This window comes from Equus quagga, chromosome 12 (assembly GCF_021613505.1).
Source record: "Equus quagga isolate Etosha38 chromosome 12, UCLA_HA_Equagga_1.0, whole genome shotgun sequence".
Lineage (NCBI taxonomy): Eukaryota > Metazoa > Chordata > Mammalia > Perissodactyla > Equidae > Equus > Equus quagga.
In genome coordinates this window covers 38,846,695-38,859,731 of record NC_060278.1, presented here as the reverse complement: position 1 = coordinate 38,859,731, position 13,037 = coordinate 38,846,695, and the positions used below count along the sequence as shown (strand labels likewise).

The 13,037-nt window shown below is 36.9% G+C and overlaps 1 protein-coding gene across 12 annotated transcripts in view; it reads right to left on the bottom strand.

Annotated features, from left to right (window-relative positions):
- Positions 1–13,037, bottom strand: part of CDC42BPA (CDC42 binding protein kinase alpha) — a 312,972-nt gene that overhangs the window by 130,516 nt on the left and 169,419 nt on the right. For all 12 annotated transcript variants that reach the window (XM_046678634.1, XM_046678632.1, XM_046678638.1 and 9 more), the window contains exon 10: positions 11,549–11,715. In XM_046678634.1, coding sequence (XP_046534590.1) covers positions 11,549–11,715 — 167 coding nt within the window. The remainder of the gene's footprint in view (positions 1–11,548; positions 11,716–13,037) is intronic.

Below are 13,037 nucleotides of genomic sequence, written 5' to 3'. Positions count from 1 at the left end.
AATCAATCATGGTTTTCCCACTTTACACTGCCAGTATTGGTTAAGAACTAAGAATGCGGCCTGGTTAGAACTAAGACTGCCTTGAGAAGAAATCCACTAGGGGGCTGCTTGGAAAGGTTTAATCTCCTATTAAGTGAGAAGGTTCCTTAAATGAACATTCCTTTTTTTCTGGTCTCTGGATGTGTCAACACACAAAGTCTGGAACTTTAGCAGTATTGTGGATTCATGAGGAGAAAGCCAAGAAAATCACAGAGAAACTAACCTCAATATCAGCACTGAAAACTGTCTACTTCCGTCTTTTTATGTGAGATAATAAATCCATATTTTTTAAGAATTCTATTACTTGCAGCCCAAAACAAGCTAGCTGGTAGACTTCTCTCTAGCACAACCACAAAATCCACTGGTCACACCCTAAATCAGTGGTTCTCACCTTATGCAAATTTAGAAATAAGTATGTCTTGCGTGTGTGTGTGGTGGAGGGGTTGGGGTGGGGTGGTACTGACACAGTGCTAGGAGACGGCTACAGACATTCAGTGTCTGGGGACCAGGAAAGCTCAATGCCTTACATAATGTGCAACAGTCTCTCACATCAAAGAATTACTCTGCCCAAAAGCTTGCAGTTCACCTACTGAGAAGTGCTACTGTATGCTTTATCACTATTAATAAATAACTGTACACCCTCCAAAATCTTGATTTCAAGTATTAGAGTACTTACTCTAGAGACCACTTCAATAATTCCTCAATGCCACCAAGAGTGCCACTCCACTATTCCCAATGCTTTCCAGTCTTTCCTCTTCTCTTCCTTGTTTACCTGGGTTAGATTCATTTGTCATCACTACAATAACTGCTTTCTACGCACACCTTCGATTTCTTTGTCTGTCTCTCCTCCGCTGTACTTAGCCAAGAAGGCCTTAATCTTGGCTAAATCTTACTCTCCTCCTACTTTGTGCTTTCACCCTAGTAGCTGAACGTGGTTGGAGAAAACACAGTCATTTAAAATTCATGTGTACTAATCTTAAATAGCTTGGCGATGCCTGGCAATTCTAAAACATTTCTTAGTACGTTTACTCTTCTCTTCTCTAAACTGACCATTTCACATCTTCTCTTTTACTTGTTAAAAATCTAATACACTCTCCACCTTCCTTATTCTCAGCTGATGACCCTGCTTAGCATTTGATTTATTGTCTGTCTTCTCAAAATAGAATGTAAGCACTGCGAGGACAGGTAGTTTTTCTTTTTCTCTTCATTATTATATGCCTGGTTATGTGCAGAACAGTTCCTGGCTCATCGGCGCTCAGTATATAGCTGATAAATGGATGAATCTGCTTATATGTTAACCCATGCCATTGTATGAAACAGAGATTAACAGTAAAAGGCAATGATCTTATATTTTCGTTGGGTTTGCTTTGTATAAATGATACCAATGACGTAATGATACTCTCTAGGATCATACTGAAGAATTCAAAACATAAAAAACCCCTGGGAAATACGAATTTCTCATTCAGAATAGGATGGAGCAGGAAGCAACAGGTCATTGCTCTATTGCTCCTGCTGAGAAAAATAAAAATACACTATATAATTTGTAAAAATCTTATTTTTACCAACATCATGTATCTGGGAAAGCAAAGAGGACTAAGTAAAATAAATCAGAGAGGGATGAGCCACCCTGAGGTGAAAAGACTATGACAGCTGCCTCTTACTTTGGAAATGAATCCAATCCTGTGAGGAAGCTTAGGCTCAAGGTTGCCCTGAATTGAGGGATATTGCATTGGGGGAAAAAAAAAAATCACAGCTTCTGGAGGATGGGTGGGGCTGCTGCAACAATTTGGAAACCTCAGGTTCTGTAAATATGTGGTGTTGTTTTCCTCGTGGTACATTTCTTGTATCTGGGAAATGCATGGGAAGTTAGGGAGCTTCTATGAGTCAGACTGGGATCTCCTATAGTACTGAAGTATTTCAGAGGCAGTCACGCTCCAGAAAGAGGGACTGTCTCAAACACATGACCCGTATCCCCATCAAGACATCTGCCAAATTTGGAAGTGGCATTGGGGTAGGAGGCTGAGGGACACAATAAATCTCCCACCATTTATACAGTGAGGGAGAAAGAGCCCCAACCAGGATCCATCCAATTCTCCATGACCTATGAGACAGGAGGCAGGCCAAGTCTAATTAAAACTGCAACCCAGCCTTGACCTAGATCAACTCCTGATTGGACAAAGAAAGGAAAATCCTCTCTGTAGTGAAAATAACATAAACACCATTTTCTGTCTTATTTTTATTCATGATATTTGTCATACAATAAAAATTATGAGATATTTGGAAAAGCAGGAATGTGTGATCAATAATCAAAAGAAAACAACAGAAATAGAGACAGACTCACAGATGATTCAGGTGTTGGAATTAGCAAACAAGGACTTTGAAATAACTGTTACTAACATGTTAAAGAAAATAGAGGAAAAGATAGACAAAAAGATGAGAAATTTCAACAGAGAATCAGAGACTTTAAGGAAGATTCAAATGGATATTCTTGAACTAAAAGAGACAATATCTGAAATTAAGAATCATTGGATGTACTTAACATCAGAATAGATACAGCAGAAAACAGGACTAATAAACTTGAAGGCAAGTCAATAGAAAATATCAAAATTAAGCACAAAGAAAACTAAGAATGGAAGGAACAGGATAGAGAATAAAAGAAATGTGGGACACAGTCTAAGATATACACAATTAGAGTCCCAGAAGGAGTAGAGAGTGAATAGGGCAAAAGAAATATCTACAGAAGTCATGGCTTAGAATTTTCCAGAATTGATGGAAGATATCAATCAAGATTCCAGAAGCTCAGTGAATCCCACAAAGGATTTTACATTAATAAAAAGAAAACCACTCCTAGGCAGATAAAGTCAAACTGCTTGAAACTGAAGTTAAGAAGAAAATCTTAAAAGCAGCCAGAGGGGAAAAAAAAGATATATTCAAGAGACCAAGATTAACAGCTGGCTTCTCAAATATAATGGAAATCAGAAAACAATGAAATAACATCTGTAGAGCATTGAAAGAAAAAACTGCCAAGCTAGAATTCTAACCCAGCAAAATACACTTCAAAAATGAAGGCAGAATAAAGACATCTCAGACAAACAAAATCAGAGAGATTTTGTCATAATACACAAATATCACAAAAAATACTAATAGTGGTTTTTCAGACCAAAGAAAAATGATTCCAGATGGAAACATGGATCATTAGGAAGAAATAAAAGGCAGCAAAAGGGTAAATGTGTGAATAAAAGAATATATTTAGGGGCTGGCCCGGTGGTGTAGTGGTTGAGTTTGTGCACTCTGCCTGGGCAGCCCAGTGTTTCTAAGTTCAGATCCTAGGCATGGACCTGCACATCACTCATCAAGCCATGCTGTGGCGGCATCCCATATACAAATTAGAGGAAGATTGGCACAGATGTTAGCTAAGGTGACAATATTCCTCAAGCAAAAAAGAGGAAGATTGGCAATGGGTGTTAGCTCAGGGCCAATCTTCCTCACCAAAAAAAAAAAAAAATATATATATATATATATATATATATTTAAATTAATGAGCAGTCAATACTTAAAGCAACAATAAAATAAATGTATTGAAAGGTTTACAACATAGACAGAGGTAAACTATATAACAACTACACAAAGAGTTGTTGTAAGGTTCTTATATTGTTTATAAAGTGGTAAAATAAAAATTATTTTTAAAAAAGATATACAAAGACCTAACAGAAAAGATGGGCAAGAACCTTGAACAGGGACTTCACAGAGTGAATACCCAAATGGAGAGTAAGTATATGAAAAAATACTCAATCTTATACTTATTAGGGAAACGCAAATTAAAATCACAGAGAGAGACCACTACACAGACACCAAAATGGCTAAAAGTTATAGAGCTAACAATATCAAATTTGCATAGGAATATAAAACAAGTGGAAATACTGATACAATCACTTCAGAAAACTCTTAGACAATACTTTTTTAAAGCTGAAAATAGGCTATCCTATGTCCCAGAAATCCTACTCGTAGGTAGATACCCAAGAGAAATTAAACACATATGATCATCAAAAGAAATAGAAAAGACCCAAATGTTCAACAACAACAGATTGTAAGGTATGGTCTGAATGTCTGTGTGTCCCCCAAATTCATATGTTGAAATCCTAATCCCCAAAGATGATGTTATTAGGGAGTGGCCTTTGGGAGGTGCGTAAGTTATAAGAGTAGAGTCCTCATGAGTGGGATTAGTGCCTTATAAAAGAGAGCCCGTGGAGATCCTTAGCCCCTTCCACCAGGTGAGGACACAGCAAGAAGGTGCTGGCCATGAACCCTCACTTGACCATGGTGGCACTTTGACCTTGGACTTCCACCCTCTAGAACTGTGAAAAATAAATTTATGTTGTTTATAAGCCATCCAATCTGTTGTATTTTGTTATACAAGCCAGAATGGATGAAGACACTGGATAAATAAATTTTCAGTATTTACGTACAATGTAATACTAAACAGCAGTAAAAAAAGGAACAAACTATTGATACATATACAACATGGATGAATCTGAAAAACATGTTATATGAAAGAAGCTAGATACAGATGAGAACATACTGTATGAAACCATTTATATGAAGTTCAAGAATAGGTAAGATTAATTTATGGTGAAAAATGGTACGGTAGTGTTTACTTCAGAGTAATGAGTTATAAAGTGGCAAAGGGCATGAGTGAACTTCTATGCTATGCTAGAAATGTTCTACATGTTGGCTGGGATGGAGATAATATGAATGTACGCAAATCTCAACATTTACGGGGCTTACTCTTAAAAGTAGAACACCTGCACACTTTACTGTACATATATCACCACTTAAAAATCCAAACAGAGTGACATCAGCATCATGGTGGCATGAGTCCTTCCTTTTTCCTCTCCCTTTCGATTTGCAACGAACTGGACATCCATAACTGAACAAAAGTGCCTCTGCAAGGCACACCAGAACACCCGAGAGAGCCCTCCATCTGTGCATCCAAAAGGGGGTGGGTTGGAACTCGGAGGAGGCTACAGAGCCAAGATAGTTGCAGCAGCGGTGGCAGCAGTGATCTCTCTAGCAGAGGAGGTGGAAAGTGAAAGTGGTAAATGAAAGTTGGCCTGGCTGCAAGGGCTGCAGCTGGAGAGACACCTTTGCTCTTCAGTAACACCTAGACTTCTGAGGACAGACCTCCATGACTAGGGGGAAAGAAAGGAAAGGGAAGAAGGCAGACAAAAAGAACTGAAGGAATGCGTTTCCTGCTGTCTGCCCACAGACTTCTGGGATCCCCCACTCGAGGACCCTCCTACCTACCCAAAGACTTGCACACTCCCTACCCCTCTGCCACCAGCTTTTTTCACACATCCTCCAAACTCTAGTGGTGAGTCAGCTTTGGTGGTGAGTCAACTCAGGTGAGTTCTGAGAAACCAAAAACTTGTGTTATAGCACCAAATTCTGGAAAACAATAGAAAGGCTTCTGATCGCCAACCAGTTGAACTCTTAGAATCAAAATAAACAAAGCCTTATCTAAACAGGAAAGGTGTCTGCTACTTCAAACGTTATGGCAGAGGCACATTTTATGAAACACTATGAAAAAGCATGGCAACACAGTATCACAAAAAGAAAACGACAATTCTCCAGCAACCAAACTCAAAGACATGGAATACTGTGATCTGATAAAGAACTCAAAATAGCTGTTATGAAGAAATTCAACAACTTATAAGAAAACTCGGAAAGGCAACTCAATGAACTCAGGGACAAAATTAATAAACACAAGGAGTGCTTTACAAAAGAGATTGAAATTATAAAAACAACCAAACAAAAATTCTGGAGCTAAAGAACTCAAATGAGATGAAAAGTGCATTAGAAAGTATTGGATATAGAGCAGACCAGATGAAAGACAGAGTAAGAGATCTGGAGGACAGGAATTTTGAAATGATTCAGGCGGAAAGGAGCGAGAACTAAGATTTCTAAAAAGTGAAGAAACTCTGTATGAGTTATCAGACTCCATTAGAAAAGCCAATATAAGGATAATGGGTATGCTAGAAGGAGAAGAGAGGGAGAAGGGGGCAAGGGGTTTATTTAAAGAAATAATAGCTGAGAACTTCCCAAACCTGGGGAAGAAACTGGACATACAAATCCACGAAGCTAAAACAACACCTTACTATTTCAATGCAAAAAGGCTTTCTCCAATACATATTATAATGAAACTGTTAAAAGTCAATGAGAAAGAATTTTAAAGGCAGCTAGGGAACAAAGAAAGTAACCTACAAAGGAACCCCCATCAGGCTATCAGATTTCTCAGTAAAAACTCTATAGGCCAGGACAGTGGAATGACATATTCAAAGTATTGAAAAATAAAAATTTGCAGCCAAGAATACTCTACATGATAAAGGTGTCCTCCACATATAAAGAAGATATAAAGGCTTTCCCAGACAAACAAAAGCTGAGGGAGTTCTCCACCACTAGACCTGCCTTACAAGAAATGTTGAGCTCTTTAAGCTGAAATGAAAAGATCAAAGTATGCAAAACTCTGATTAAGGTGATAAACAGACAGTCAGAATTAGAAACCTGCAACTTTATTTTAGAACAGTGTTAAACAATTATAGCATAAATGTTAAAGGAAGAGAGCATTAAAATAACTACAGCTTCTACAATTTGGTAATGAATCTACAGCATAAAAAGAGATAATTTGTGACATCAAAAATATAAAAAGTAGGGGATGGCCAGTGGTGTAGTGGTTAAGTTTGCACACTTTGCTTCAGCAGCCCGGGGTTCATGGGTTCGGATCCTGGGCGCAGACCTACACACCACTCATCAAGCCATTCTGTGGTGGCATCTCACATACAAAATAGAAGAAGATTAGCATGGATGTTAGCTCAGGGACAATCTTCCTCAAGCTAAGAGAGGAAGTTTGGCAACAGATGTTAGCTCAGGGCCAGAAGGGGAGGAATAAAAGTATAGAACCTCTATAGGCAAATGAAGATAAGTTGCTATCACCAGAAAATGGACTATTTTATCTATGAGATATTTTATGTAAACTTCATGGTAACCACAAAGCAAAAATCTAGAGCAGAGACACGAAACATTAAAAAAGGGGAGAATGAGCAAATCACCATAGAAAACCACCAACTTACAAAGGTAGACAAAAACAGACGGAAAAAGAAATAGAGATACAAAATAACCAGAAGGCAAAAGATAAAAAGGCAGTAGTAAGTCCTTACATATCAATAATCACCCTAAATGTAAATGAATTGAGCTCAACAATCAAAAGGCACAAAGTGGATCGATAGATAAAAAAACAAGACCCAACTATTTGTTGCCTACAGGAGACTCATTTCAGCTCTAAAGACACACATAGGCTCCAAGTGAAGGGATGGAAGATGATATTCCAAGCAAGCAGAAAACAAAACAAAGTGAGTGTAGCCATACTTAGACAAAACAGACTTCAAGCCAAAAATGGTAACAAGAGACAAAGAAGGTCTTTATATAATGATAAAGGAGTCAATACTATAAGAAGATATAGCGATTGTAAATATATATGCTCCCAACACCTGAACAAGCAAAATATATTAAGCAAAATACTAAAAGATCTTAAGGGAGAAACAAACCACCATACAATGACAGTAGGGGACTTCAATACCCCATTATCAGCAAAGGATAAAACGTCCAGACAGAAAAATCAACAAAGAAACATTGGAATTGAACCATACTTTAGAATAAATGGACTTAATAGACATATAAAAAACATTCCATCAAATAGCAGCAGAATACACACTCTTCTTAAGTGCACATGGAACATTCTCCAGGACAGATCATACGACAGGACAAAAAACAAATCTTAGCAAATTTAAAAAGATTGAAATCATACCAACTATCTTTTCTGACCACAACAGTATGAAACTAGAAATCAACAACAAGAGGAAAGTGAGAAGACCTACAAATATGTGGAAACTAAACAACATACTTTTGAGCAATCAATGAGTCAAAGAAGAAATCAAGAGAAATAAAAAATTATCTCAAAACAAATGCAAATGAAAATACAATATATTAAGTTTGTGGAATGCAGTAAAAGTAGTTCTGAGAGGAAAATTTATAGCCGTAAACACAGATATTAAGAAATTAGAAAGATCTCAAGTAAACAACCTAACTTTACACCTCAAAGAACTAGGAAAAAAAAGAACAAATTAAGCCCAAAATTAGCAGAAGGCAGGAAATAATAAAGATCAGAGCAGAAATAAATGAAATAGAGATCAGAAAAAAAATAAAAAGGATCAACAAAACTAAGAGAGGTTCTTTGAAAAGATAAACAAAATTCATAAACATTTATCTAGAAGATAATGTTTTAAGGAAAAAAGAAAGGAGGTTCAAATAAATAAAATTAGAAATGAAAGAGGAAAGATTATAACTAATACTACACAACTACATAGGATTATAAGAGACTACTATGAACAATTATATGCCAAGAAATTACATAACCTAGAAGAAATGGATAAATTTCTAGAAACATACAATCTACCAAGATTGAATCAGGAAGAAATAGAAAATCTGAACAAACCAATAATAAGTAAAGAGACTGACTCAGTAATCAAAAACCTCCCAATACAGAAAACCGTAGGACCAAAGAGCTTTACTGGAGAACTCTACCAAACATTTAAAGAAGAATTAACATCAATCCTCCTCAAACTCTTCCAAAATGTTTAAGAGGAGGGAACACTTCCAAACTCATTCTACGAGGACAGCATTACCTTCATACCAAAACCAGACAAGGAGATTACAAGAAAAGAAAACTATTGACCAATATCCCTGATGAATAAAGATGCAAAAAATTCTCAACAAAATATTAGTAAACTGAATTGAAGAAGACATTAAAAGGATTATACACCAAGACCAAGTGGGATTTATCTCTGGGATGCAAAGATGGTTCAAGGTTCACAAATCAATAAATGTAATACATCACACCAATAAAATGAATCATAAAAATCAACTGATCATCTCAACAGACACACAAAAAGCATGTGACAAAACACAACATCCTTTCAGGATAAAAATACTTAGCAGATTAGGTACAGAAGGAACACACTTCAATATAACAAAGGCCATATATGACAAACCCACAGCTAACATTGTATTTAAGGAAGAAAAATTGAAAGCTTTTCCTCTATGATAACAAACAAGACAAGGATGCCCACTCTCACTATTCAACATAGTATTGGAAGTCCTAGCTAAAGCAATTAGCCAAGACAAAGAAATAAAAGGAATCCAAATCAGAAAGAAAGACATAAAACTGTTGCTATTGCTGCCGATATGATTTTATATACTGAAAATCCCAAAGAGTCAACCAAAAAACTGTTGGAACTAATCAATGATTTCAGTAAAGTTGAAAGATACAAAATCAACATACAGAAGTCAATTGCATTCCTTTACACTAATGATGAAGCATCTGAAAAAGAAATAAAGGAAACTATCTCATTCACAATAGCATCAAAAACAATAAAATACTCAGGAATAAATTTAACCAAAGAAGTGAAAGATCTGTACAATGAAAACTATAAGACTTTGCTGAAAGAAATCAAAGAAGACACAAACAAATGGAAAGACATCCTGTGTTCATGGATCAGAAGAATTACTATTGTTAAAATATCTATACTACCCAAAGCCATCTACAGATTCAACACAATATCTATCAAAATACCAAAGGCCGTCTTCAGAGAAATAGAAGACACAATCCCAACATGTGTGTTGAACCACAAAAGACCCTGAACAGCCAAAGCAATCCTGAGGAAAAAACAAAGCTGGAGGTATCAGGCTTCCTGATTTCAAACTATACTACAACCCATAGTAATAAAAACAGTATGGGACCAGCACAAAAATAGACACATAGACCAAGGAAACAGAACAAATGGCCCAGAATTAAATCCCAGGGTATATGGTCAACTAATATTCAACAAGGGAGCCAAGAACACCCAATGCAGAAAGGATGGTCTCTTCAACAAATGGTGCTGGGAAAACTGGAGAAACACATGCAGAACAATGAAATTCCACCCCTATTTCACAAAAATTAACTCAAAATGGATCCAAGACTTACACATAACACCTGATACCATAAAACTCCTAGAAGAAAACATCAAGAAGCAACTCCTGGACACTGGTCTTGGCAATGATATTTTGGATATGATGCCAAAAGAACAAACAACAAAAAAGCAAAAATCAACAAATGGACTACATCAAACTAAAAATCTTCTGTATAGCAAAAGAAACAACAAAATGAAAAGACAGCCTACCAAATGGGAGAAAATTTTTGCAAACCATATATCAGATATATCAGGGGTTAATATCCAAAACATATAAAGAACTCATAGAACTTAACAAAAAACAAACAACTTGATTTAAAAAATGGGCAGGGGGTCAGCCCAGTGGCGTAGCAGTTAAGTTTGAATGCTCCACTTCGGTGGCCCCGGGTTCACAGGTTCAGATCCTGGGCACAGACCTAGCACCACTCATCAAGCCATGCTGTGGAGGCATACGATATACAAAGTAGAAGAGGACTGGCACAGATGTTAGCTCAGCAACAATCTTCCTCAAGCAAAAAGAGGAAGATTGGCAATAGATGTTAGCTCAGGGCCAATCTTCCTCACCAAAAAAAAAAAAAGAGCAGAAAAACTAAATAGGCATTTTTCCAAAGAAGACATCAAAATAGCCAACAGGCACATGAAAAGACACTCAATCTCACTAATCATCAGGGAAATGCAAATCAATGCAAATCAAAACCACAATGAGATATCACCTCACACATTAACGTCTATCATCAGGAAGACAAGAGACAACAAGTGCTGGTGAGGATGTTGTGAAAAGGGAATCCTTACACTGCTGGTGGGAATGTAAATTGGTCAAACCACTATGGAAAACAGTAAGGAGGTTCCTCAAAAAATTAAAACAGATCTACCATATGATTCAGCAATTCTACTTCGGGGTATACACCAAAAGGAAATGAAAACAGGATTTCAAAGAGATATGCACTCTCATGTTTATTGCAGTATTATTCACAATAGCCAAGATATGGAAACAACTTAAATGCACATCAGTGGATGAATGGATAAAAAAGATGGGGTACACACACACACACAATGGAATATCATTCAGCCATAAGAAAGGAGGAAACCCTCCTATTTGCAATATGGGTGGACCTTGAGCACATTATGCCAAGTGACACACATCAGAATGTAAGTGTTATACTAGGATAACACTTTTTCCCTTTATCCCAGTAGTCCCATTTTCCTCTCCCCAGAGGTATTTATTCATACATGTGTGGGAAACAAATACTATTTTGCTGTTTATTGTTAACTTCATGAGTTTACAGAAATGGTATGATACAATATTCTGCATAAATTTCTATAACTTGATTTTTTCTACTTAATAAAAAAATTCCTTTTTGAGGTAAAACAATCACCTATAATAAACAGTTCCTAACACTGAGTCCAATTCAAAAGGGAAAATATCATCTTTAAAATATATTTACCTTGAAGCTTTCTACTAAGTTCAAGTTTTTCCTGTTCAAGGCGCTTAATTCTTCTTTCATAAGCTTCGGTTGCTAAGGTGTTATCTAGAGTCCTCTGAACGTTAACGTCAAGATCCAGTGAAGTGGGACCAGCAGTAACTCTCAAACAGCTCCGATCAGAAAGAACGCTGAAGAAAAGAAAAAAAAAAGTGGATTTACATTGAAATAAAAAGTTTGAAGAAAAAAAGATAACCTTTTGAAATTGTTCACTTAAAACATGAATTTGAGTATCTAGTTACAGTTTGCCATCTAGAACGATTATAATACACTTTTGCAAAATCACAAACAATGAGCTTTTAGAAGCATTTTTAAAAATGAAAACATAAATTGCTCAAATCATCTTGAATTTATTTTAATAATCACAAATTATAAAATGAAGTTTGCTGAAGGGTTATTGGCAGTTCAAAACACTGTGACCACCAAAGTGAAATAGAAGTCAAGAGCACTAACCATGGTCCTCTCTACCAGAACCCAGAATTCAAAAGAGAAATGCTTTCTTTAATTCAACACAATTTAACTAAAAATATTTGAAGTGTTGGACATTCAGCAGTGAGCAAAAGAGTCAAAACCTGCCCACGCAGAGCTTACATTCCAGTTACAAGGACAAAAATAAACAAGCTAAGTAAAATATTCAGTACTTTAGACAGTTTTAAATCCTAAGGAGGAAACATAAAGCAGGAAAGGGGAAAGTGAAGTCTTGAGGAGAAAGAAAGAAAACTTAGACAAAGTGGTCAGGGAAGTCACCACTCAGAAAGTAACTGAATAAAGTCCAGAGAGAGCAAGGGGATGGAAGAACATGCCAGGCAGATGGAACAGAAGTGCAAAAGCCCTAAGACAGGAGTATGTCTGGCATGTTCATGGGCCAGAAAGCAGACCTGTGTGGCTGGAGTGGAGTGAGTAAGGGCAAGAGTAGTAGGAAATAGAATCAGAAAGATAAATGTACATATAACTTGATAAAGTTATAAGAACTTTGGTTTGGAGTTAAGATAGGAAGCCGCAGGGGCTGAGGGCTGGGAGCAGTGGCCATTGGTCCTGAACAGGGGAGTGACATGTTCTGACTCATCTTTTAGTAGGATCACTAAAATAGATTCAGAGAAATATAAGAAATGACCTTATGAACATCTGAAGAAGGTGGTTAAGAGAGATTTTAAGAAGGGAGGGAAGAGGTCTCACCTGGAGATACACATTCAGGAGTCATCAGCAAAAATCTGGGAGAGCACCATAGAGTATAGATGGAAAACATGCAAAGTCTAAGCCATGGGAGACTGGGAGATTAGGAGGTATCTGATGTGGAGACTGAGAAGGAGTGGCCAGAAAGGTAAGAAGAAATCAGGCAAGTGCCCCGCAAGCCAAGAGAAGAAAGCGTTTTAATGGGAAGGGGCCATGACAACTAAGATGAGACTAGGCAAATAAGTAAGACTAGGGCTGAGAGATGATCATTAAATTCAGC